General features: G+C 57.8%; 1 protein-coding gene across 5 annotated transcripts; it reads right to left on the bottom strand.

The window, feature by feature from the left end:
- Window positions 1-701: 701 nt before the first annotated feature.
- Window positions 702-27,343, bottom strand: Rasgef1a (RasGEF domain family member 1A). Of its 5 annotated transcripts, none has more exons than XM_010622462.2 (13): window positions 27,270-27,343; window positions 6,989-7,180; window positions 6,126-6,248; window positions 5,015-5,152; window positions 4,527-4,748; window positions 4,135-4,209; window positions 3,847-3,978; window positions 3,391-3,493; window positions 3,235-3,314; window positions 2,544-2,735; window positions 1,950-2,073; window positions 1,653-1,725; window positions 702-1,533 (listed from the first exon to the last, which is right to left on the bottom strand). In XM_010622462.2, the coding sequence occupies exons 2-13, from the start codon at window positions 7,172-7,174 to the stop codon at window positions 1,509-1,511; spliced, it is 1,473 nt and encodes a 490-aa protein (XP_010620764.1). In that variant the 5' UTR covers window positions 7,175-7,180; window positions 27,270-27,343; the 3' UTR covers window positions 702-1,508. The 5 variants fall into 5 exon arrangements, with proteins under 5 accessions (XP_010620764.1, XP_010620763.2, XP_019062822.1 ...); XM_010622461.2 differs by lacking the exon at window positions 27,270-27,343 and adding an exon at window positions 26,350-26,643; XM_019207277.2 differs by lacking the exon at window positions 27,270-27,343 and adding an exon at window positions 12,248-12,777.

The raw sequence follows: 27,343 nt of genomic DNA, 5'->3' as shown, positions 1-27,343 counted from the left end.
ACCAGGGCGACTGCTAGTGTCCCACATTTCCCTTCTTCCTTCCCTTTCCCTCTACCCTCCCCCTTTCCCTCCTGAGCCGGGCCTCACAGCACACAGGAGTGCAGACGGTGGGGAACAACATGTTCTTTTATTGATGCAAGTATGACCAGTCACACAAAAGTTGACATCCTGCATTATGGTACAGCTTTATACTCAGAGATCATCTCCAGATACCAAAACATCAAATTTAGGCTATGTATCAAATCAGGAAAGGAAAGCAGCAAACATGGACACTGTTTGAAGTACTGGAACTGAGACCAAGCACACACTGACATGAGGGCTCCTCAACACAAGGGAAATGTTCTAACTTTGTATCCAAATATATAATCTCAATTTGAGCCTTTCTTATTCCAAAGAGTAAACAGAGCAGTATGCACTGTCCTGTGTAATCTGTCCGGTGGGCAGGAAAGTGCAGACACCCGGGCAAGTGCAGATCAGGCCTTCAGAGCCGGGAGAGGACAGGGCAAGGCGCCCCGAGGGAGACAGTCGGTGTGGCTGACCCGGTCAGTAAGGCCCAGGGTTCGTGCTGGGTCACCAGGGGACATGGGTAGGTGCCTCAGGTGGGTATGTGGACCCGTCCCGGTTGGGCAGCTTCATGGCAAGGACTCCAGTGGACCTGCCTGGCGATCTTCGGGTTCAGTCTGTGTGCGTTGGCCACTGCACACACACCTATGGGGCTCCTCATCCCTCTGCGCGGTTTCAGGAGCACCTTCGAATGTCATGGTCCCCGAATCCACTCTGATCTCCTCATGATAGCCCAGGGTGCTTTTCAGTTCAAAGCCCTAATGGGAGGCCAGGACTCCCTCCCCTGTTATTTTACATTTGCTCTTCCAAAATACAATTAAAGATGAATCTGCAAGACACAGTCTCACAGAAAACACACTGCCAGGCCATCCCTTTGCCCTCCCTGACCCCTCAATCCCTGATAAAGAAAATGAAAATGTAAACTTTGGAAAGCCCGCATCGAAGGCTCACCGCCCTCCGGCCGCCCCAGCCCCTCCCCAGGAGCTGCTGCCAGGACAGAGCTCGAGCAGGAAGACCGGACCCCAGTACCCTCTAAGGCACTAACCTGACATCAGAGACTGGCTGGGAAGGCGTTCGAGCAGGCAGGGCTCACGCTGCTGCTTTTGGTTGGGTTTCTCTAAATATTTTCTCATAAGATGTTCATAATCAAAAGTAGAAAATAAAACTCTACATTTCATTAGAAGATGCTATCGTGGATACCATCTCCCTTGATACTCTTTCCCCACCCCTCCCCAAAGCAGGGCCCTGCCCTGTTACTCAAAATAAACAAAAATCTTTGTAAGTGCCAAAGGTTGATGCATGAAATAATTACCATTTTCTTTTTCATAAAAGTTATATACAAAATGGACCCCAGCCAGTGAGGCCCCCTGGTCCCAACCCACATCCACCGAGACAGCGTGCATGTGAGCATTGTGGTGTCCGCAGGTGCAGTGCAGGCATCCCACTCAGGCTCTGTGAAGCAGCGTGGTCCTGGGGGACAGGGCACAGAGGTGCTCAGTCTCCTGCAGGAGCCCCAAGGGCCGGGCCTTCCCCCCGTGCTTCCCAGCCTCCCCTGCCCTTCAGGTGGCCTTTCGTCCCCAGGTCCCTACCTGAGGGCCTTCCAGCTGTCCTTCTCCATGTGGTTCTCAGGGCCTTCACTCTCAAAGGAGGCGATGAAGAGAGCTGAAGGATGGGGAGGCCTCAGCACCCGCACCCCTGGTGTCTGCCCATGTGCCCGGCCATCCCAGCAGGCATCTCCTGAGGCTGAGTGCTGGACTCCAGCATGTCCTCCTCCTGGCAGCCTCTCCTTTCCTGCCTCCTGGCCACACCCACCCTGCACACATACCCTCCTGCTGGTGGCGTAGGAGGCCTTGAGGCCTGGGGCCGGATGGAGTTGGGGTGCTCACCTTCCTCGCTGTAGATAGGTGCCGTGAGTAGGTAGCTCTGAATCTTCTTGTCCTTCTCAAAGGGGCACTCCACCTGTGTCCAGGTCATGAACTCATGGATCTGCCGGGAGATCTCCCAGAACTTCTGAAGGGACACAAGGCCAGCAGGGTGTCAGTCAACCTGAGCTTAAAACCCATAATTAAGGGCAGGGATTTGGGTCTGGGTCCATGTGGCAAACCTGCAGCCACCATGGCCATGAGCCTCAGAGCCGGCCCGGTCCCCAAGGCCCTCTGTCCTGCTGCCCGGCTGTCTGCCTTTCAGGCCCAAGCAGGAGCCACATACCTGCCCATGGCCACTCAGGTTTCCCCAGGCGCCCCATCCTGTCCTCTGCTTTCCCAAAGCCCTCCTGACCCTAGGATGGGCCCCTCCAGCTCCCTGGTGAGGTTGGCACTGAAGTCAGCATCCTGAGTCAGTACAGGTTCCCACGGCCCAAGCTCTGTGACCAGGTTACCCCCAGAGGGCAGGGGCCACACCTCAAGCCTTATAGCTGGAAGCAGCCTGCCCACCCTGACAGTTCAGGGACATGTGGCCTCTGCAGCCGCCATGCTGGGCACCTTGAAGTTGATGTGCCCATTGGGCAGGTGGTTTGTGTGGATTTTGTGCAGGAAGTAGATGTCCTTGACGAAGAGGTTGAACACAGGTATGACGATCTTCTCTCGGCTGCTGTTGGCCGTCTGGGACCGTTGCGTGGCACCTTGCAGGGCCGTGCGGTAGTTGCAGAAGTTGCTGGATGGGTCCATGTGGTGCTGCAGGCAGGGTAGGGTGACCACTGAGCCCCAGACCACCTCAGGGCACCCTGGAGCAGGTGCCTACTGAGCCGGGGCCTTGGAGACTACAGCAGGCACAGCCCTGCTCACACCCACCGTGTCTCCCAACTCTCCCTGGGGGCACCTCGACACCTCCCAGACCCGAGCCGTTCCACAAGCCACAGGCATTTTGCAGAAAGATGGATTCCATTCTCAGACACATCTGGGCAGAGTTACAGATGACCTGGTCTCCCAACTTCCTGGCTGCCCAGGGGACCAAGGACCAGGAGACATTGCCCAAGACATCGCCAGGCTGCTCAGTTTGGAGGGTCCCCTCTGTCAGACTTGACGCCAGTTCTCTGGATTCCCCACAAAAAATAAGGAGTTCTTGGGAACCCACCACCCAAAGGCAGAGTGAAAAGGAAGCCCCAACCCACCCTGGGGTCCTGGGCCATGCAGGATGCTGTGTACGGTAAGGGCACTGCATCCGGAAACCTACCTCCAGGACGTCAAACTTGGCTGTCTTGACTTTGGACCATGTTTTCTTCAGCCGTGCCACAGGACTGAGGTTCATGCCAGCTGCAAGGACAGTGGCAGGGGTCAGGGTCCATAGAGGAGACAGCAGCGCCCCTGCCCGGTTGACCCAGCCACTCACAGATGATGGCCATCATGGAGTTGAAGTTCCCAATGTTGAAGCACTCACGGGCCACATCTATGAAGAACTCCAGCATGCGGGTCCGGTGCTTCTTCTTCACCACCTGTGTGTCAGGCAGCTCAGCAGGGGCACCACCGGACTCAGGGCCTGAGACCCCAAACATGCTCTGCCCTGCTCAGTTTCCTTTGGGGGCCTGAGGACCAGGAAGCTCCCACCCTGGGCCCGGGGAAGGGTGCTGGACACGGGTGCCACTGTCCCTTCAGGAACCCTCATGTGGGGGTCAGGCACTGCCTTGGCCCTAACAGTGGGCACCTTGTGCATTTCCTTTTAAAGTCACATCTTCCACCTTGAGGCAGGTGGAGCAGGAGTTAGGGCCTCCCTGGAGTAGAGGGCCAGTTGCTCACCTGTTGTGATGCTCACCTGGCACACCTCAGTTCTACCCGCCCTGGCACTTACCCGGCACACTTCGGTAGCCACCAGCATGCTCAGGCAGTTGAACCAACTGTCATAGGCCTCTAGGCTGTAGGTCTTGGCCATGTCTCCTCGGCACTGGGGGATAAGGCAGGTCACAGATCCAGAGGACCCTGGCTGGACAGCGAGTCCCATGCTGGTCCTCATCCCCAACCCAGGCCCAGCCATGCCTGCTGAACATGAGCACCCTGTGTGTCCATCACAACCCCCTAAGGCAGGCACCAGGGAACCCTCCACCGAAGGCCCAGAGGGTGCCATGCCCGGCCCACTCACCCTGTGGTTGTCCAGTGAATCCGTGTGGCTGATGATCTGCATCAGGTCCTCAGGGTGAATGCTGTTGACCCTCTCCTGTGGAGACAGTAAAGGAAGTCACCCGCCTGCCTGCCTGAGGAGGGGACGGCACCTTGGAGCAATGCCCTCTGCTCCTGCCACACCAGCCTTCCATGCGGGGGCCACCACAGCACCTGCCACCCAGCCCCTCCATTCCTGGGGCTACTGTACTCCTTGGGCCCAGTGCAGGCAGAGATGCCTGCTACCCTGTACACAGCCAGCAGCCTGTGACACCAGTGTGGCCAGCAGGATCGCTGTGCCTCTGTGCAGAGGGCAGGGCTGGCAGCAGTTGGTGGTGAATGTGGCTGCCTGCCTGGGCAGGGCAAGGCACTGACCAGCTCAATATGGGTCAGTTGCTGGGCCAGCACTAGGGGGTCGCAACACACGCCCAGGATGTCCTTCTGTGCCGCTGGTGGCTTTGCCTTCAGCACAGGCCCCTTGTCCACAGTTGGTGGCCGCAGCTTCTCCCGCAGCTCCTGAAGCTGGCTCCGGGCAGCCAAGGATAGCAGCAGGCTCTGGATCATCTGTGTGATGGCCTTCTTCACTGTGCCATTCTCCTGTTAGTGGGGGACAGTGAGGATGCGACCAGGGCCCGCCCACCACAGAGGGACCCCCACCTCCAGGATGCACCCACCCAGACCTGCATGCAGCCTATCCCAGGCCAGCAGACACCCATGGTTGCCGCATGTGCACCGTTGTGAGAGAGCCCAGCCTGCAGCTCACCAGCTGAGCCAACACGTCAGGGCACAGTGAGGTCTCTCAGAGCCACCTACAGGGCTGTCCCTTGACCTCCCCTTCCCGGGGGCACTGCACACGCCCTCACCTCATCGCACTGGGTGACACGATACGCTATGGTCTTGAGCTCGCCGAGGGCCTTCTCATCCTGGAAGTCATAGGGAAAGGCCTCTGTCCACTCCTTCAGGAGCTGCACAATCTTGGCGGAGAAGGACTTCAGCTTGGCCTGGGCAGTGTGAACAGTAAGGCCCCCGGTCAGCCTGAAGCCAGAGACAGCAGCCATGCCCCTCACCAAGGGACTCCTGTGTGTTTCCCAGCCCCTCGGGTCAGCTTTATCGCTTAAATTTGTTTTCAAAGTCCCACCCCATCACCACCCTGACACAGCACACTGAATTCATTTGCTGTAATTACACATCACACATAAATAGCATGAGTGGAATAACGTTAAACAAGACTCTCCATCCTGTCCCTGTCACAGCAAACTGGCCCTGCTGGACTGGGTTGTGACTGCATCACCTGGGCCACTCCATAACCACCAAGGCCGAAGGATGAGGGAGGACACTGTCCTGCTCAGATGCCCAGGGAGGAGGGCAGGGATACTGTGCTCACTCTGTCCTGCAGGCCAATCAGACACCACGCAGACCAAAACCCTGCCATGCCCCACAGCTCCCCATGAACCCTTCTCAGCTTCCCGCCTGCCCCACCCCAGGCAAAACTGTGATGCCACAGTGCAGGGTAACTGCCTCCTGCTCTGTAAACCTGGACACCATGGCCAGCAGGTGCCCTGGGACAGGCCACCTGCAGCCAGCCACCCTGAGGAGACAGATGGGCTACAGGGCACCAGCAGCCTCCTTTGCAAACCCCAGTGTCAGGCACCTCGGCCACACAGGCAGAGTTGAGGGGTAGACAGAGCAGCTCACTGCAGCCTTCTGCAGGGATGCTGGGCTCCTGGGACCTGAGGGCCAGTGGTGGTTTCTGGGTAGTCTGGTCAGCAGTGCTGAGGACACCTATCATGAGCAGACACCAGCCTGGGGCCACTGCACCCTGGGCTCTGCATGATGTATAATTACACCCTTGCCTCTGCTGGCAGGGCTGCCAGTGTGGAAGAAGGAGGTTCAGGGCTGGCGCCTGGCAGGAGGACTCAGCTGCCACCCAAGGGTGCTAGCACCCACCCTCCCAGCAGCTCCCCTCCAGCTCACCTTCTCGGGTCCAGCCTCCAGCTGCTGCCTCTGCTCCAGGCAGATCTGCCCAACGCGGGCCAGCAGGTCATGTGGAGGCATGAAGACTCGGGAAGTCAGCAGGAAGGTGAAGATGAATGTCCTCTGGGGGGGACACAGAACACAGGCCATACCATAGGGGTGCCTGTACCACCCCCACCTCGCGTATGGCACTGCTAGTATCCCCGAACCCTCCTCACCCAGCTACCACCCTACCTACCCTGTGACCCAGGAAGACTCAGAGGCCTGCAGGTGAGGCCAGCCAGAGGACAAGGGGCTTCGTGGGCAGGGAAAGCCCGGCCAGTGGGGGCATGGCTAGTATGACAGGGGCGGTGTGTGGCCTGTAGGCAAGAGCATCCCCACAGGACTCTGAGTCCATGTGCCCAGGAACTCTGCCCTGAGTGGCCAGGCCTTTCTCAGTCTAGTGTGCCTGCTCCTGGCTCTACCCCCGAGCCTGGGCCAGGTGGACGCGTGGCCATAATGGGCACATCTTCTCAGAGGCCCAGGCCAGGCAAAGTCACTGGCCCTGCATCTCCACACTGCTCCACAGCAGGCAGACAAGGAGATGGTCTCTGTCCCCACGGTGGAGACAGAACTGTGGGTCCTTGCTCAGGGGCTTTCCCTTCACCTTCTAGACCTGGGGACTCATGCACAAAGCAGGCTTCTGGGCTGCAGGCTGGACCTTCCTATATGTCCCTCCCTCACCTCGGGCTGGCAGCCTCCAGTGTCCCCCGGGGCTGTCCCAGCTGCCTAGGCCCAGTGTCACACTTGCTGTTCTGCAGCTTTATCCCCTGACCCCCCAAGCCAAGGCCCCCTGCATCCCTCCCCAGGCCCTGGGCACTCACATCGGGGTAGTAGTCCACAGTGGGGACCAGGTGCTCCATCAAGGCCTCCAGGGACCCGGAGACAAGGCGTCCATCTTGGAAGATGAGGTCCCCAGCGCCACCGCCCCGCTCCCCCATGCCGGGCTGTGCCTGTCCGCTACCACTGGGCCCGAGGATGCCAGAGAAGACCACAGATGTCTGGGGCATAGTTTCCTGGGGAGGAAAAACGCCATGAGGCTTGCAGGGCACTTCGGGCCTCCTCCCAAAAGACTGTAGCTCGTGTGTGTGGTCTGATGAATGTCTCTTTGGCTCCTGCTTCTGCATACCAGGCCTGCCCCTGGGATGGCACCCAGGCAGATAGTGAGTATGAAGAGAAGCGGAGAAAGCCCAGGACCTGGCCCAGGCAGGCAAGGGTTCATGTTTCCATGCAGCTCCCAGGAGAAGAGAGGTCCTAGGCCCAAGGGCAGCTGGGGTCAGGTTCTGCAACCCAAATATGTGGAAGGGGAGGAAGGGACAGTGGTCTGAGGCTTGGGCTGACTACAAATCCAGCCTGGCAATGAGCAGGGACCAAGGGCAACATCAGAAGCTGAGGACATATCAAGCCATAACCCAGGGGTGCTGGTCGGGCTGGGTACGGCACAGGAGGGCAGATCCTGAACACAGAGAAGCCCAGGCCAGAGCCAGAGAAGACCCAGGACTCAGAATGAGAGGAATGTAAGGGACAGAGCCCAGCGAGACCTGGCCACTCTGGTAGGGGCTACAGTGTCCCCCACCACCACCACCCCATGCTGCAGCCTGGCCTCTGCTAGAAGCTCTTAGGAGGCAGGGAACAGAGCAACCCTTCAGGCCTCAATTTCCCCCTGCCCAAGGCAGCAGGTCAGCATCTTGGAAGCCCACTTTCTTGGGTCTCAGGGTCAGTGGGCAGGACCACAGGGTACCATGGTCCGATCACACAGGTGGCCCAGCTTCTGCCTGTCCTGGCCCCACACAGGCCTGAGGCCTTGCTGCCTCCTGCATGGTTGCGCTCGTGGCTCTTGAAGGCCCCCTTTCCCCCTTGCTTGCTCAGGAAGTGGTGGACAGTGACCCTCCCACCTTGTGCTCCATGCTAGATCTGCTGACTGCCCCAAGCCCAGAGCCATGTTGGCTCAGCTTCCCCACTGTACAGGCACAGGTTGCCATCGTGGCTCCGCTGCCCCAGAGGCCCAGGGCCGCTGTAGAGCAGGTGCTTCACCCCATGCCACAGAAGCCAGGGACTGTACCTCACTCAGGCGCAAAGGGCCTGGGCCCCAAGCTCAGATGCAGGAGTGGGCAGTCGGCATTAGAGAGTCATCAGGAAACCCTGGGCTCCACACCCGCAGGCAGCCCACCTCCAGGAGGCCTCCAGGGTAGTACTGGGTGGATCGCGTGAGGTGGGAGCAGCTGTCCTTCCTGTGGCCCTTCCTGTGGCCCCGCGGCCACTCTTTGACCATCTGCATGGTGAATGGTGGAGGTGGCCCCATCACCCCTACCCTGCTGGGCCTGGTACCTCACAGAGGCTCTGACTGTCCCAAAGTGTGTCCCCAGGTGACGAGTGGGGGTACACGGTCCTAACACCCATGTTGTGCAGGGAAGCTGGGTGAGCGAGAGCCATGCCAGGAGGCTTCACCTGGAGCTGTTCCCTCCACATGTTCTTGGCTCTCTACAGCCCATGCAGGCACCCAGACCCACAGCCAACCCCCTGCGATGCTCTAAGCCAGGGATGGTGACCCTTTTAGTGCTTTTAGTGACACACACAGCCCAGTCCACAGGTCAGCAGCTCATGTGCCCTGCCCCCCACCCACCCTGGCCAGGCCTCATTTGTGCTGAGAGTTGTGCAGCAAAGCTGGGTGCTCAGGAGGGCATGCACCAGAAACACCTGGAACATCCCAAGGCCAGCCCAGGAGCCCGATTGGAGTCCGAGAGAGCTGGAACTACCCCTCCCTGAGGTTTTCAAGGGCCTGAGAAGCACTGGCTGTGCCCCGGCCCTGACCCATTGCAGCACCAGACATGGCAGGGCCCAGGCTAGGCAAGGTGCTCAGTGCCCACATCAGGGCAGGCTGCACCCGACAGCCAGCAGCCCTCACAGCCATCCTGTGCTGAAGGGGATGGCAACACCTTGTAATTATAGAGCAGTCAACATGGAGAGTGACTCACAGCCCACCACCCACGAAACATGGGCCACAAGCGGGTGGAGACTCTGAGGCCCAGGTCCTTGGAGAGGGAGGGCCCTCTGCCAGCTCTGGTAGCCAGTCAGGGCCTCCCTGTGTGAGGGCCAAGTCCCACTGCTGGACCTTGAAGGGGACGGAGGTGGCCAACCACCCAGAAGCAGTGCAGCAGCTCCCTGCTGGCCAGACCCACAGCAACCTTTCAGTAGGTGCCTGGGGCAAGAGGCCTGGAGACATAGCAGACACCTCAGCTTCTGAGAATGCTCAGACACCACAACACATACACACAAGGCAACGCAGACACACACACACAAACACACACACACACACACAGGTGAATACAGGGCACATGCAGGTGCACAACAGGCACACCTAGTCACCAAGTCACATGGTCACACAATTGCACACACAAGCACACACTGCACACAGGCTCACATAGTCACACACACACAATAGCCACACACAGGTGAACATAGGTGCACAGCACACAATCGCATACACAGGTGCACACAAATGTGTACACCCATGCACCTACGAGGGACAGCTGTGCCAGAGCAGCAGGGGCCCAGGCTCACAGCCTCTCAGAACTGCAGAGCTGAGAGTTGGTACAGAGCCTTGGTGGCCAAGGGCAGCGACTCCAGGAGGGAGGGAGGTCTGGGGCTTTTCTGAGGGGTAGTAAGCTTCCTTCGCAGCCTCACAGGACATGAGGTGCCAGTGTACTCCCCGCCCACTCCTCATGTGACCCCCCCACATCCTAGGCAGCACAGAAGGAGGCACCTGACAAGCCACGCTGGGCATGGGCCATGTCGCTGCCCCAAGAGGACAGCCAGGCCCAACACGCCAGGACCCTTCTTACCCCAACATCATACTCCTCCCGCTTGTGACCTCCAGGTAGCCCTGGGTCATCTTGGAGAGTGGCACCCAGGATCCTCTGGACCCCAAAATGGCCAGTCCTGGAGACCCAGAGGGCCCAACTATGTCCCAGCCTCGCTGTGCAGGGCCTGCTATGTGTGGCATCTCCATGTTCCTGCTGTCCTGGCCTTACCACACAGCACCTACCTGTCCTAGATGGGCTCCCTGCCCCAGACTGAGGACCAGCCCCATGGGCAGGGTGACACAGCCCTGTGGCCTCCAGAAAGTCTGACTCCTGCACACAGGGGGACAGGCCTGGCAACCTGCCATGCTGGCTAAACAAGCAACACCATGGCACTGTCCCCATGGGCCATGTTGTCATACACAGGCAAGAAGGTGGATGGGGGAGGGTGGTTTGGCATTTGACTGAGCAAGGACTGTGTCCTTGGAGCCCTGGAGGATCTGTGGCACGTGTACTGATGCCACTACCCTGTCCTGTCCCAGAAGACCATGATTCAAGTCTGTCCAGCTCAGAGGGACTGAGGCAGCAATGTGGGAAGGTAACCAGGTGTCACAAACGTCATCTGGCATAGCCAGCCCGGGATGGGCCAGGCCTCCTCCATCCACCTCTCCGTTCCCAGCACTTTCAGGATTCTAGCTCCCTGGGTCCTAGTCTGCTTCTCTGGGAACTGGTGGGAAATGTGGACGCTGCGGTTCAGCCAGCCTTGTGTACTTCAAACATCCACCACAAGGAGGCAGAGTGCCCAGCACGGTGAGCTCTTATCCACAGCAGGGCACACAGAGCCACCTCTCATTTGGGTACACAGCAGGCTGCTCCGCCTGTGATGCCACCCCTGCCCTGCCCTGATGCCCCTCCTTAAAGGCCAGGACCCTCGCGCCCCCTGCCAGAGGGCAGACCAGTGTGAGTTCCCACAGCATCCTGCTTGGGATCCCAGGTAAGCAGCCAGCATCGTGGGGACAGGGGACTGTGTGCATGGGGTGCAGGAGGGGCAGTGTGCAGCCCCTGTGCATTTTGAGGCAGCAACGCAGATTCTATTTTTCAACTCAACAAGAGTGGAGGCTATTTTTAGCTCAGCAAGCTGTAGGCATCGCAATTAGCAGCTGAAGATTGCACCTCCTGCCAGTCTCACCCACCAGTAGGGTCTCCAGGGTCTGGGGGGGTTGGGCAGTGTGGCAACCCAGGTTGACTCAGAGGCACAGGGGCCATGCCAGCCATCTGCAGCGGGGCAGTGACACGGCCGGTTCTGCCAGGGCCACTGCAAAAGGACCTGGCCCTCCTGGGCTCACAGTCTGGTTCCTAGGGGTGGGGCCGGGGTGCTTCTCAGAGCCCTGCTCCCTGCCCATTTGTTCATTCATTCATTCACACACTCACACAGGCATACCGGTGAGGACTAGACAAAGCTGCAGACTAGTGAGGCAGCCACACTGGACTTCCGGCCCCCTCACACCTTGGAGCAAACAGCAGGTACTGGCAACCTCTCACATCAGGGCTGCCTGACCAGGGGAGTCTCAGGGAGTCAGTCAGGAGAGCTGGGCAGGCATGAGGAGCCCTACCCTAGGCATGACGGGGTGGATGTGTGCCCCACTGCCCCTAGTCCTCACCCTGCTTCATGACAGTCCCAGTCCCATCCCTGCCTGGGATGTGTTTAGCATGGGCCTTGGGACCTACTGTGCCTTCATCAGTGTCCTGGGCACCAAAGCTGCTACCACCCTGCTCCCCCTACAAGCCCAGCCTTGGCCCAGGAACTGTGAGAGCACCCCTAGGATCTTCCCCTCCCCAGCCTGAAGCCCCCACTGGTCCTCGTCCTGTCTGTGGCCCCATATGGTGGGCAGGGCCTTGAGTGGTCACCTGCCACAGTGACAGTTTCTGTCCTACAGCTGCCCACTGTGCCCCAGTGGACGGTGAAGCAGATGCTGCCTTTTGGTCCCCTCTGGGCCTCCTTATCTCTGCCACAGCATAGCAGTGGGACCTGCCACAGATGCAGAGTGGACAGGAACTGTCCCTGCTCCTGGCAGGTGGCCATGCCCAAATGCGTGTGCAGTGGAAGGTGCCCAGGGGCCAGGGATATGCCACAGGCCCTTGGGCTCTGCAGGGTGGGTCCTGGGGGCCAGGATAGCTCCTGGGCACCATGTTATCCTCCAGCCCTTGGGCATCAGCTGGCCAGGGGCTGAGGGCTGAAACAAGGTTGCATCACCTCAGGATGCATGACAGGCCTCCAATTACCTTGCTGTGACTCCACAACGGCTGTAAGGCCTCACCAGGTGCCCTCTTCACCTAGGCCAGGCCCGGCGAGTGAGGCCCCAAGCTCTGCAGCAGGTTCATGTGCTGGCTCTCAACGCTCCCTCCTGTGCAGGGTGCCTCACTGGCTGAGGGACTCACCCTCGCACTCACACCCCCAAATGTGAATTCTGCCAAGCCTGGATTTTCTCCTCTTTTCTTTTTCTGTCCACTCAGCTTCTTCTGGCAGCTGCTGGGGGACAGATTGTCATTGTCCACTATAATGGTCCCATTCTTGAGGCTGGAGGCCCAGGCGGGGCAGGTGGGACTTCAGAGGATCCTGCCCTTTCCAGCCTTCTCTCCCCCTCACGCCCTGGGAGGCCAGGGTCGGGCCACCCCAGGGTCACCGCATGTGCGAAACTGGGGGCCTCCCCAAGGCTGAGGTTTCTGGGAGACACTCCCTGGCGAACAGGAAGGCTGTGTAGGCCCCGCCCCAAGCAGCGGCCTGCTCCTGGACTAGCCATCCTCTGCAGACTGGGCAGGAAGTGCTGCTGTGAGTGCAAAGGGCACTGGGCCACATGTGGAGAGGTCGGAGGCACTGACACCGTGGCCACCCGTGGGTGCTGGGGATGGAAGAGGAACGTGCAGTTCTTTTAAATGATGTCTGATCACACCGAGCAAAGTTGCTTTGTATGTTTACAAGCAAATAAAAACAGCGTGGGCTGTTGTCCTCCTGGCTGGCTGTGGTGCAACCCTGGCCACAGCCTCGGGGACAGGACAGGGCTCTGTCCTGCAGCTCTGCACGGCCACCTCTGTTCTGCCCAGGCTGCTCACCCCAGCCGCCAACCTTCAGATAAAGGACAAATGCGCCAAGGGCTGAAGCCCCCACCCCAGTACATAGCTCCTGAGGGCGAGGCATGGGATTAGAACCTGCAACATAGCACCGCGGTCAGATGCATGGTGGAGCCAGTGTGAGCTCCAGCAAGTGCAAGAGGGGCCACCCTGAGTGTGGGGCCATAAAGCCGAGTCTGGCCCAGGTCCAATGGCTGTGCTGGGCAGCTGGATCATGCCCTCCCCAAAACTGCCCAGGACTGAGTGACACTGGCAGGGTAGCCGGCTCCCACCCCACACCACTGCAGGAGTAGCACTGATAGGCAAAGAGTGGCTGTGGTACTGAGTCACATATAATCTGAATCTGGCCCTTGTCACCTCTGTTGCCACATAGCTCCTAAGCCCCCCATCCTACAAGGTGCCAAACGTGCTCTAAATGCAGACAAGGTAATGGGAGTTGGGGCTGCTGGAGGTGGAGTGGGTCGAGATGGGCAGTCACATCATTGACTGTGCCACATAGTGACACCTCCATAAACCCAAGGACCAGGCTCCAGAGCAGAGCATGCTGGGCCCTGCTCACTGTGCCTCTCCCCCCAGTGACCATGTGTCCTTTGTCCATGTCCCTCAATCAACCAGCACATGCAAGGGTCTCCTAGGCCCTGAGAGCCGCCCCAGGAGAGAAGCTGAGTGTAGCAGGAGTCCTGATGCATTGTCAGAAGTATGGTCGCAGTGACACCAGAAGGGGGTGAGTCATGGGGACCCAGCCCTGCCTTGTGGCACCTCCAGGCCAACAGTGTCACAACAGCAGAAGGGAGGCCCAGTGGGGTTCACCAGGGACCTGGTGTCTGTCTGAGAATAGACAGCAGTAAACTCTTTTTCTGTCCCTGTTGGAGGCAAAGTCTGGAGAACACAGAGCTGTGAGCACCTCCTTGTGGACAGACAGTGGAGGACACCAGTACCATGGTCCTGACAACGGGTGGATGTCCACCCATGAAATTCTGTGGCTGTGTCCTGGGCCAGATAGGCAGACACCTACACTGACAGAAGCCCAGACCTTGGGCCTGAGGGCCAGACAGGCACATCCACCTGTACAAGCTCCATCCATACCATCCACACCATTAGAGAGCTGAGGGACAGAGCTGAGACAGTGTGATGCAACTGGACACTAAACTCAACCAAAATGAATCACCCACAGGTTAAAAACATTCTCTGGCCAGGGATTTAGCTCAGCGGTTCCACCGCCTGCTTCGAAAGTGCAAGGTCCCAAGTTCAATCCCTGGTACCTAAAAAAAAAAAAAAATCCCTAAACAACATTTGTGTGAAAGAACAATGCAAACTCCAAACCCAGACTCAACAGAAAGGAGGAGAAAATCCCACATCAGGCAACAAGAACAATTTGGCCAAAGCTATATGCAGAGAAAACTCAGAGACTTCATGCAACTTAGGAAAGCAAGATGAAGTTCTCAATCCCAAGGTCTAAAAGGCTCTTAAACAAGACAGGCAGCAACAAATGTGGTGGAGAAAGGACCAGTGAAGCAGCACATGGGAGGATTAATCCAAGAATGAGCCCAGCACTGTGTGTTAAATTCCAGGCGGAATGAAAACGCATGGAAGAAGTGAACCCTGGGTAGCAGGGCAGCTCAGGGGTGGGTGCTTGGCCAGTGCGCAAGGCTGGGCTCAGGCTTGGTCTCCAGCATAGCCAGAAAACTTTTATTTTCTTTTTTTGTTTGGTACTGGGGATTGAATTTGGGTCTCTGCGCTTGCAAGGCAGACGGCAGAACCACTGAGATAAATCCCCTGCCCTAGAAAACTTTTAAAAAGAGAAGTCCTGAGAATTCTAATCCAGAAAAGGAAGGGAGGAAGTAAAAAAATGGAAACGTACACTGGGTGTGGAAAGGGTTCTCACAGTGGACACAGAGAAGAAACCGTAAAAGAATCCTTGAGGATGTCAGACACAATAGAAGGCTCTGGGATATTTCTGGGAAACATAAATAACCAAACCAGACTAAGCATGTTTACAATCCAGAGAACCAATAAGCACATTCAAATTATATCAGCTGACAGCCAAGAAAATCCCAGGAAAATGGAGCAGAGATGATGTCCACAGTGAGTATCCCAGGCTGCAGGGCTCAGGTGACCTATGTGATTCTAAACCATTTCCATGACACAATCCAGGTCGAAATGCTGTACTGCTCATTCTGTGGAGCCTTTGTGACCATGCCTCACAGCCGGGACCAACGTGTTCCCAATGGGCAGTCACACAGATTCCCATGCAGGACCAGAGAGGAAAAATTGGAGAAACAGTGAAAGAAACTCGAGCAGCATGGGCACAGTGGAGCCGGACCTTAAAGGTTATTGCAGGATCACAGGAAGGCTTGTCTCAGGAAAGCTCACAAGTTAGTCCTGGAACCGGCTGTGGAGAGAGAACATGGATGCTTGTGCCGGGCACAGGCCAGCCCCTGATGGCACTGAGGACCCATTCCTGATGCCTGCTCCAGATGAGTGTAGATGGGGAAGCAGTTGGTGAGGATGTGTCTGTGTGCCCTGGGCCAGCTCAGACCCTGGCTGTCAAGGCCCCTCATTCCCAGGAGGATCTGACCCTAGATGGGAGAACAGATCAGAAGCCCAAGAGTAAGGCTCAGTTTTAGAAGTTTCAGTCCTGAAAGGGTGGAGGACCCATTCCTGATGCCTGCTCCAGATGAGTGTAGATGGGGAAGCAGTTGGTGAGGATGTGTCTGTGTGCCCTGGGCCAGCTCAGACCCTGGCTGTCAAGGCCCCTCATTCCCAGGAGGATCTGACCCTAGATGGGAGAACAGATCAGAAGCCCAAGAGTAAGGCTCAGTTTTAGAAGTTTCAGTCCTGAAAGGGTGGAAGGGCCTGGCGGAGGGGAGCTGCTCACCTCACAGTGGCCAGGAAGCAGAAAGAGAAGCTGGAGAGGAGACGAGGTAAACTCATCAGACCACCCTTAGGTGAATGGGCAAACAATAGGGGGTCAACTCACAGGATGGGATCTCCTGCAGCGACAAAGACGAAGGAAGTATTCTTTTTTTTTTTTGAGACACTGTCTCACTGTGTAGTTTAGACTGACCTGGAACTCACTATGTAGCCCAGGCTGGTCTTGAACTCACAGCGATCCTTCTGCCTCAGCCTCCCAAGTGCTGGGATTACAGGTGTGCGCCACGACGCCCGGCTAGGAAGTATTCTTGTGTGCCACAATGTGGAAGGATGTGAGAGGGCTATGCTGAGTAAAAGGAGCCAGAGCGGGAGGCCTGTGTGTTTTCTCTCACTTACGTGAAATATCTAAGGCAGCAAATCCACAGAGCCATGACTAGATCAGCAGTCTGGGGGTGAAGGGTGATGGGGTGGGTGCTAGCAATGGGTACAGGTCTCTTTCTGGGACAATGAAAGTGTTCTGGAGTCAGATGCCACATGGGGGTGGTCCCAGAGCGCTGAATCTGCTAAGACCACGGAGTTGTGCACTTGGAATGGGAAGGTTGCCGCTGTGTGAGTGATGTCTCGGCTGTTGAGAAAGGAAGGTGACAGGACCGCCCCTACCTCCCTCCAACCTCCATGAAATGAGGGAGAGAGACCTGCCACAGATTAATCTGTATCTAAACAGCTAATAAAGATTTTTCCCTTGCATTGCCTGCATCCTGTGTGTTTTTCCTACTCATTCACCCAATGGTCAGTTCCCTGCTGAGATGAAGGGGCCTCCCATGCTCTAGGCCTGGCAAATAGTTGACCATAACCAACCAAGTCTGGCCCTCATAAGGTTGCTCTGCTACAGGAAGACACAAGTATCAGACCACAAGTGCCAAGGAGAACCCCAGAACAGGCAGGATCAAGAGGGCAGCTTTACATCCCCAATCACGTGACTTCTGGGCAGAGACCATGTGACCCAATCTACATGTCCCAAGGAGTATCACATGCCAAGCCTGGGGCAGGTGCACCCTTGCCTGCTGAGGAGCAAGAAGGGTACAGAGGGGAGAACAGTACCCAGGAGGCCCCTCAGGACAAGGGCTGTACCTGCTCCAGAGGGTTGCTGCACACAAGTGGCAGTCATCTTCCCTTATCCACAAGGGGTGCATTCCAAGACTCCATGGAATCCTGGAACCACGGGCAGCACTGAGCTCTGTACCTAAGGCTTCCTGATAGACACACGCACCCATGCTAACCCTCTGTGGTGGATCCAGGTTGCCAGAATCACCACTCATGTGCTTTCGGGCCACTATCAGGTAAAATAAGGGCAATTTGAACACCAGCCCTGTGAGGCTGTGACATCCAGCCCAGTACCTGGCAGTTGTGTGGAGACCTGTGCATGGGCAGCATGGACAGCACGGATATGCCAGGCAGAGGGACAGCCACATACAGGTGGGATAGAGGGGTGGTGTGAGCTCTTCCTGCACCCTCAGAATGGCATGTGATTTAAAATGCGAGAATTGTTTATCCATGGGCTTTTCCATCTGCTATCTTTTGGTCACAGTGAACTGTGGGTAACTGAACCATGGAAAGCAAGACAGCAAATAAGGGGCCGCTGTGCCCCACCTGGTGATGAAAGTGACTGGCACTTACCCTGGGTCTGGGAGCTGGGGGTCCAGGGCCAAGGTGTGGGCAGGGCTTGGCCCAGGCTCAGAGAAGCCTGTGGCCCCTCCCAGCTGCAGTGTGATGACCCCGTGCACCCCATGGCCTTCTCCTGCATCTCCACACCTCCCACCCTGCGGGCCCCCAGCACTGGGCTGAGAGCCCAGCCCACCAGTGCTGCCTTTCTGTGACTCGACCACCTCTATAAAGGGCCCGCTCAGGTTCCAGGGGATGTGGGTTTGCGGGACACTGGTCACTCAGGCTGGGGCCTCTCTGCAGGGCCTGGTGTCTGCCTGTGGCAGCCCCTGTGCTTTGACCCACATTTTCCTGGCTTCCAACAGGGTGTCTGTGTGGAGCACAGCCCACCTAATCCGAACCACTTCACTTGAGTCAGCTGAGGTGGGTCAGCACTCTCCGAGAGGCAAGCGGCCCTCCATGGCCTCCGGGGATGAAGCCGCCTGTGTCCGTGACTCCACTTTCTGTGTGGTACCTCCCCACAGGGTACTCAGGAGCTGCCTCAGCTATCAGCAGTGTCCATGCTCAAATCACCCTGCACACAGGAGGGGTGAGAAGGGGCAAGCTCTGAACTTTACTGAGGACCAGAACTCAGATTTGCACTTCTCCAGTGAGGGTTTGAGAGGAAGCAAGCAAGGATGGTGTGGTGTTGTACCATGCCTGCTCTGAGGAAGGGAAAGTGAGCAGCTTGCAGGGGTCACTGTACTGCTCCTCTGACTCCTGTCAGCCTCAGGGACCAGAGCACAGGGGGCAGGGATGTGGGCTTTCCCACGAGGGTGCGGGGGGATGGGGTGGGCAAGAGTAGCAGAGATGGGAGCCAGGAGGCGGAGCAGCCCTGATGAAGGCCTCCTGAACAGAATCCAGCATGGACCCTGCGGGGGTAGGCACCAGCCCTGCGCCCATGTGTGACTCAACGCAGCGAGGACAGGGCTCAGCCCGGGCTGCTGGGTGCGGGTGTGGGGCACAGAGACACAGGCGACCACCCATAACCTTAAGATCTGTGTGGTTCCTCTGCTGGCTGGGACAAACTCAGTGACCTCTTCTGGCCACTTCTCTCTTTCAGAATGGGACATCTATTCCACCCCACCCAGCAGGACTGGGCAGCACCCTGTGCCACCAAGAGCCTTTGAGGCCTCCACACCTGGTCACTGGGACCTGAGAACAGCCTTTGGCTTGGTACCCAGGCACACAACAGGGGAGTCCTGCCCATGCCGCCCAACACCAACAGCACAGCTGAGATTCACAGAGGCCCCAGCTCAGTGGCTACAGGGACGGCAGCAGGCAGCAGTTCTATGTTCAGTCAGATCTGTGGGAGGCACCTGGGGACCGGGGCAGTGATGTAAAGGCTACGCCCAGGAGCTGACACTGGAGTCCAGGTATGACCAGGGGCCCTCTACACAGATGCAGGAGGGAACACAGATTCAAGCTTGGGTGTGTGGGCAGGTGGCACATGCCAAGACCAAGGTGCCAGGTCCAGGGGCATGGTGGGGGTGGGGAGAGTTGTGCTTCAGGACAAGTGGATCTGTTTCAGCAGCCCCACTGGTCTCCACGAGAGGGTCCTGGCACCTGCCTGGGGGTGGGGTGCAGCTGGACACAGGTAAGGGGTCCAGGCAGTGTGCAGATCCCAAAGGGCTTTGTGGTGTGGCTTTATCTGCTTGCTCAACCAGCCGAGTGACTCCTAGGAGCACTACCACCGGGCATCTTCATGGGGGCACAGCATCTCTCCCCAGCCCAGGATGCTGGCATTTTAGGAACAGGGGCCAAGAGCCAGCCGTAGGCCATGATTCGAGGACCTCAGCATGGTGTGGGCAGTGACACCTGTGCAAGGCACCTGCAGCTTTGCGTAGCAGCACCCAGCACCTCAGGAAGGCAGTGCAGGCCTCTGCTCCCCCTGGCTGCCCCACCCCCACACGGGTTGGCTCCACTCCACCCATCTTACCTCATCTGAGCCCTGGCCATGGTCCCCACAGAGCACTGAGTCCCTGTCCATGGGACTCAGCCACAGGCCAGATTCCCATGTGTCCTTTGTATTGGCACCCAGATGGAGAGACATACCCAGCCTCTGGAAGGGCTCTGCTGAGGGCTGGGAGTTTGCCTACCACACTCCATGCGTGACTGGATGCAGGAGGGGCTTGTCAGGGGCTGCCTGAGGCTCTCATGCTTGTCCTACCTAGTCCAGAAGCATTGCCAGGGCAGGGGCAGCACGTGACTTGTGGTAGGCCAGCTCCCCGCACTGCAGACCCCAGAGGAGCCGGGCTGTCTATCCCACAGAGAGCCCCACACCTGATCTCCAGAGACCAGTTTTCCTGCAGAGGGGACTCTGGGGGTCTCCGAGACAGGGAGTGTCTTACTTTTATTATTGCTAAGGCAAAATTCCTGACACCTAATTTAGGCAGGAATGGTTTATTTGGCTCACAGTTTGCAGAGGTTTCAGTCCATGGTGGGCTGGCTCCAGGGCAGGGTAGCATGGCAGACAAGCATCACAGAGGAGAAACAATTCATGGTAGGCAAAAGGTAGCAACAAGGGATGACCACAGTTTTCTGTCTCTTCTATTTATCCATGCTACTTAGGGAAGGCAGCACTCACACCCTTAATCCTAGTGCCCTTCATCCTAACATTGCACCATAAATCAATCCCAGTGTCACACACTCTAGATCCAGCCACCTCTGAAAAGCCCCACCTAATGACTGCATGAGGCTTTGGGGGGACATCTAGACACAGCCATGACAGAAAGGTTATCTGAGGTCATGGAGATTGTGGCTGCTCAATATCAAGACCCAGCCGTGGTCACAGACAGAGATCCAGCAGTAGCACAAGAGGCCCGGATGCTGCAGGGCTTCCCTGAGAGGTAAGAGACCACAGCCAGGCTCTCTGGGCTGAGGCTCTGCAGGAGCCTGTGGAGACAGGACCTTGCACAGCACGGTGGCAGACCCCCCAAAACATGGTTCCAGTCCGTGGAGATCCCAACCCCCTGGACCTACAGAGCCACATGACAAGCATATTTGTTATGGCAGGATCAGGAGACACAGAGGGTCCAGGGTTACTGCAGCTGGCTCTGTCCCTGATTACCAGGGGCAGCCATGGTGGAACTGATATCTCACCCTGTGGCTACCTTGCTGTGTCAGAAGCTGGGAGCCCAGGCCAGCTGTGCTCCAGGAAGGATGACCAGGCTCAAAAGTGGGGTTGCAGGGGCAGGGGCAGGACTATGACAGGGCACCAGAACAGCTAGGGACTCTGAGGGGCTGTGAGGGCACAGAGCTCACCACCACCCATGGCTGCACCCCTGGGTCTTCAAGGCCTAACTCCCCTAGCCTGGCACTGCAAGGCATGGAGTTCCCCCGACTACTCTTCCTATCCTCCTGCTCCACCACCACAGGGTTCCCTGTGCCCACCCTGCTGTCCACCACACAGCCAGGGCAACCTCCCCAGGTGTGGACTGGCCCTGTACCAGGATCACCCTCCACACTGCAAGAACAAGGCCTGGCAGGCTATTCTGACAGTCACTCAGCATCAGCCAGTGTCCAATGGCTCAAGGTGGAGCTGCTTTTCTTGGGTGACCATGGAAGCCCTTCCAGGCCCAATGCAATATCAACAGTGACACTGAGGATGTTCCCATAGATCCAGCTGCCCACCCCAGGGCCTGCAGGAGGCCCCTGCACCCCACTCCCAGCAAACCATGCTGGGAATGTGAAGGGGTCCCTCCACAGGCAGCCACATCTGGAGGTTACAGGTGATTTCCTGGGAAGCACTGGCCATCATGGTCACTGTCCTGCCTGGCCCAGCACCCTGCAACCAGCTGGTTCTGGCTTGGTGAGGTGGAAATGCCTAGAGGGAAGGGGAGTCACTGCTCATGGGCCCCTCACAGTGCCAACACCCTGCCCTTCCTCAGCATGGCCTCCACCCCTCCCTCCTGCCAGCACTCACAGCACCCACTCTGGCCACAGGGGTCCATCACTCCTGCAGGAGTGGCCACTTCACAGACCCACGCACTTCAGCTGGAGACAGACAGTACCCCGGTGAGGCCAGAGATGAAACCAACCCCTGGACTCCAAAGCAGAGCATAGGGCCACAGGGTGTCCCCTGGACTGCAGAGGAACAGCCTGGCCTGGGCCACCCACACTCTCACCCACTGACACTAATCTAGGGCATGGCCTAGAGGACCGGCACACTAAGGCCCTCTGTGGTCCACAACACATCCTCCCTCCAGGGGTGCCAGCAGCAGGAAGCTGCATCAGTCCCTGCCCTTTTCCCCATTCCCCTAGTTCACACTCCAGCAGAGGCCAGTGCCAGAGTCCTAGCCAGCTGGGCCTGGGGCTGGGTCAGAGCTGGGAGTCCAAAGCCCAGAGCCTGCTGGGAAGGAGACCACACAGTCACATCCCAGAGTAGGTGGCTGCCCTGGACTCCACCTGAGACCTGGGGCTCTGGGGTGGGTGGTCACGTGGGCATCCGGCCTAAACACACAAGGGATACAGGTCCTGGCCCTCCAGAGGGGCAGGTAAGAGGCCCTAACTCAGGGGTCTGGGGTAGGGGCCTAGAGATAGGAGGGCAGCAGGAGGGGCAGGGCCTAGCAGCAGGGGCCAGGGGCGGGGTCTAGGAAAGGGGGCGGGGAGGGGATAGTAGGAGGGGCTGGGCCTAGTAGGGCTGGCCGGTGCTGGGTAGGGCTAAGCAGATAGGGATGGATGCAAGGGGTGAAGTATTGTGGTCAATGGTAAGGGTCAGGCCAGGGCAGTGGCCGGGAGGGCAGGACACAGAACTCTGCTAGGACAGAGCAAGGCCCAGGGCAGGGGCATTACCCCCTGGGTGGAGGGCCAAGGTGCAAGACCATGGTCCACATCCATCAGTCAGAGGCCTGGGCCAAAGGCTAGCTGGGCTAGGAATGTGGGACAGCCCCGCATGGCCAGCCATCCAATGGAGGGGCTGCAGGGAGTGCGCATGTGCAGCTCCTCCCTGGATGGGAAGGGCTGGCTCCTGCTCCCAACACATACCCAGAACCCAGAGAACAGGGGCCACCAGCTAGTGACAGTGCCTTCTGTGTGAGGGCCGCTGTGGCCTGGGCTGGATGAGGGAGGAGCCACATTTGCCTTGGATAGACAGGGGACCCTCGTGACCTCCCTTCACTCTGCCTCCCACATTCCCCAGGCCATGGCTCCCTGCCCACAGAGTCCTACCAAGGAGCATCATGAACCACACTACATCCCATGGGAACCATATTTCTTGGGAGGTGGGTGCCCCAGGCTGAGCACTCACTCCTGGAGACCGATTTTTTCCTAAGGAGGGGGCTGGGGGAGCTGCCAGAGGCCAAGACCCTTATGGCTGGCTGGCCTCTGTGGGCTCCTGGCCCCTGCGCCTGCCTGTGCCTCTGCTGAGCTGGAGGCACTGGGAAGGGGCACACGCGTCCAGTGTGACACCCTCCCTCTCCTTCCCCTCCAGGGCTCCCTCCACCTCCTCCCTGGCAAAACCAGCAGCCATGTGTCAAAAGGAGTGCCACTTTCCCCACGTCTCCCAGGCTGGGTACTGCTTGGCCTGAGGCAGTGAGGAAGATGCCAGGGAGTGAGGTCACCCAGGGGTCGTGGGACCCTTTCCAAGTCTCAGTTCCTATGTGCCAATTAGGGGATGTCAGATCTGGGTCATCTGTGCAGAGGAACTGGGCCATGACACCAGGATATGCTATCTGAGCTGAAAATGAGAGCCAGCCCAAGGCCACTGTCATGTCCTCTGCACCCTGGGGACCCTTGAGGACTGGTCACGCTTGCTTCCCAGCCCAGGCCATTGGTCATCACAGACAACACTGGCCCCCCACTCCCCTGGCCATCGTGGCCAGCCTGTGGTCCCAACACTCTGCAGGGCTCAGTGGACTTGGAACTACAGGTGAGAATCTGGAAAGTTCCAGCACCAAGCAGAAGGGTCTGGCCAAGGCCTGGACCCCAGGGTTCTCAGGCGTCAGCAGGCCCCAGAACCCCTGGAGGACTTGTGGAAACATGTTGGCCCCAGCACATCCAGGAGGCCCAGCCAGGGTCCAGCAATTCCCAGGAATGCTGACAGCTGCCCAGGGATCCCACTGGGAGGACTATGGATCAAACAGCGTAGCTGGGGGAGCCTCCCCTATCCTGCATATCTGGCACCTCTGCTATTAGACCCAGCATCCCGGAGGGGAAACACCACAAGGTCAAGTCACCTCAACATCCAAGGACTGGTGGGAAAGCGGGCTGGGTGCCCCTCCAGTGTGGCCACATAACAGGGAGGTCGGTTCAGTGACTGGTACCCTCCAGAAGACAAGCGTGGGGGGAGATGGCTGCCTAGAGGGCGGCAATGGGACGGGGAGTGGCTGAGCTACAGAGAGCAGCGACGGGGAAGACGGCCATGCTAGCACAGCAAGGCGTCTGATTCCCACTCACAAACCAACCGCGGCAAGGTCTCCAGACAACTGGGCAGCTGTGTGTGTGCTGTATGATGAGAGCTGCTGTTGACTGAAGTGAGGAGGACCAGGAAGTTTGGTGAGAAAATGTCCACGTTTGCATTTCGTTTTAGAGTCCCCATCCAAAAGTCTAGGCGCCTGTGACTGAGGTCGGGGTGCAACCAGATATATCACCCAAAGTGAGAAAGAACAAGAGAAGAAAATAAAAGAATAAGGAGGAGAGAGAAGGGACAGAATGGTGCAGGGAAGGAGGAAAGGAAGAAAGAGAAGGAAGGGACGATAGAGAGGAGAAAATGAGCACACAGAGCAAGATGGGGACTCTTCGTGCTGAGTCCAGAGGTGAGGATGCGGTGTGCTCACTGCTGCTCTTTCCACCTTTCAGTGTGTTTGAAATTTTCAGATTAAAAGTTCAGTTTGAAGCCGGGCACGGTGGTGCATGCCTGTAAACTCGGGAGGCTGAGGCAGGAGGATCGCTGTGAGTTCAAGACCAGCCTGGGCTACATAGTGAGTTCCAGGTCAGTCTCAACTACATAGTGAGACCCTGTCTCAAAAAACCAAAAAAAAAAAAAAGTTCAATTTGAAACCCGGCATCAGCATGCGACCACACCATCCATGCAGCAAACAGGAAAGGCTAGAAATAGCCCCTCACGCCTGTCACACTGCTTGTGCTCAGGGAAGCCAAGGCTGGAGCCGGAGGAAGATGCTGGGAAGTGGTGTGGACACATGGAAACAGCAAGGCTGCGGCTTCTACTGGACGGGTCCGATATCCACACTCGGAAAAGGACAGTGCAGACCTGGAACACTCGAGGATGCCTCTTAGGGCGGAGAAGTCCTTTCTGTTCATTTGAAGCCTGAGAAAGTGCTGAGGGGCAACCACTTGTGACCCACAGAAGCTAAGGTGAAAAGGCTCCCACCTGATTTGAATGCTACCAAACCCCCAAGCATTCAAAATACATGGCAGCTTTTGCTAACTACATTTTTAAAATTCTGCATAGCAAAAATCCTAGTACACAAAATTAGCACAATAAATTGAGGAAAAAACTATTTTCAACTCATCCTCCAAAGTATTGTTTCCTTTCTAGAAAGAGCTTCTGCACACTGATAAGAAAGCCAGCACCCCGGCAGAGACACTTACTATCACAGACACCAGAAACAGGCGGGTGGCACGCGGGAGAGGCTTGGCTCAGCACAAGAGAGAAACGCTGACTGAAACTGCAGAAGACGCCACTCACCAGAGGGTAAGGGTGAGGGCGGCGGTGGGCACCATGCACACCCCACACAGTGGGATTAGCACTTCGGAGAGCACCCGTGACCATGCACCCACATCAGCCAGCAGCACAGCCCACGGGTCCAGCAAGAGGCAGCATTGGCCGTGATGACACCCATCCCACGGGCACCAGGAGTGACGTGCTGTGTGTGCCCAGGGACACCCAGGACAGAGGATGACTTGGCTCCCAGCACAGCAGGGGCAGCCTGGGCTGGGGAGGCCCCCGGTGTTGTTATGACACAACATCAGAGTTTGGGCACTGAGGGAGGCCAGCTCCCGGCTCAGACACCACCTGCCAGGGACCCTGAGGAAGTTGCATCCCTCACTTCCTCCCATCTGGGGATGGGAGTGGCTGACCTGTGGCTTCTCTCTGTCCCCTGCCTCCTGCAGCAGCTTTGGGTGAGGTGAACGGAAGGCAGCCTGGTGCCTGTTGCCATGGCAGCCAAGGACTGAGAGGCAGGAAACTGAGGTGGAGCCAGCACTGCCACCTACTGAGGACACAGAGCAGCCTTGAGACCCTTGCAATGTGGCTCTAGGACATGCACCAACTGCTCCAGTCTGCCCAGACCATAGCGGCCCTGTGGCTCTTGAACCAGCCTCCACAGGACACCCACTCTAGCCCAGGCCCCCAGGGCCCTGCACTCCTGGGCCTTGCTGCTTCCTACGGGCCCCCAGGACAGGTGCTCCCCACCATCTGGTCACCCTAGGCCCCGCTCCAGGTGTCACCGCTGGGTCACCCTATCCTCAGCGTTCCTAAGCAGGAAAGATGGATCCCGCTCCACAGAAAGGGAAACAGGCTCAGAACTACAGACCTTACACAGTTTAGTGTAGGATTGTGCTGAACCCCAAATGGAAAATCCCAAGTCCCACCTTATCCCTTCCACACTCTCCCACCTTGTCCAGGACCCACTGCAGGGCTCCGCTCCCACACCCCGGGGTGGGGGCCTCTGGATGGACCACTCCTGGCTGTTAGGGATCTGTAGCCCTTTGGCCCTTACCATGCAGTAGTGATGATTTCCCATTGAGGTCACTGTGCTCGGCTGCTGGGCTGAGGACGCTGTCCACCTGGGCTACTCAGCAAGTCCAATGGGCCCCATGTGGGGGAGATGAGGCACACAGCAGGCCCGGCAGGGGCCGCACCGCCTTCCACCTCTCCTGGAAAATCCCCCACCACTCTCACAGTAACCCTATCACCTTCACACAGCTCTGGGGCCACACTTGAGGCTACCAAGATCAGACAGCTACATGAAACCCTGGTGTCTGCTACATCACCAGCAGGCAGCCCCAGGGGAGAGTGGGGTCCTACTCCTCCAGGCACCCACAGACCACTACCCTTTCTTGAAATCAACCCCTTGCTGACCCCCATCCCAACCCCAGCTCCTCCCACAGGCCTACCAGTTTAGGTGCCACCACAGCCTTGCCTACAAATGCCCTCCACTGATTCCTCAGGCAACCCTAAGCTCTGTAGGATCCCGGTGCTGCCTCATCTAAGCCCTTTCTTATGCATTTCCCAGACTTGGCTTCAGAGCTGTGAGTTCCCAGAAATGTCTCCAGCCCATTCTTGAGAGCCCAGCTGGGACAGTGCTGCTTATCTGTCCACCAAAGTGTCACCATAAGTACACCCCTGGCCATCCCGGGCTCACCATAGGCCCTGTGCCCCTCGCTGGGGTGGTCCAGAGAGGGTACAGGTTGCAGGGTCCCTGCTAGCACCCCACACCAAAGTGCCTTGTGGAGAACAGCCACACCAGTGCCCTCCCTGCTGCCCAGGACCCCCTCCACACCTGTGCCAGCACCCCCAAGGGCCTCAGCTCTTTGCACACCAGGACAGTGGTTTGGCCCTGGTATCCAGTCATCTCCCAGCAGGGCCTGGAGTCCCACCTCTTCCTAAAGGTCCAGGACTGCATGGGCAGTACAGTACCTTCAATGTTTACAGGTTGGGCTGGCCTCAATCTTCATCGAGCTCAGTGGGGTCTCCACTGCCAACAGCAGAAA

This window comes from Fukomys damarensis, unplaced genomic scaffold, assembly GCF_012274545.1.
Source record: "Fukomys damarensis isolate Sample0158 unplaced genomic scaffold, DMR_v1.0_HiC HiC_scaffold_1, whole genome shotgun sequence".
Lineage (NCBI taxonomy): Eukaryota > Metazoa > Chordata > Mammalia > Rodentia > Bathyergidae > Fukomys > Fukomys damarensis.
The sequence above is the reverse complement of the archived record's forward strand: the minus strand, read 5'-3'. Positions and strand labels throughout refer to the sequence as shown.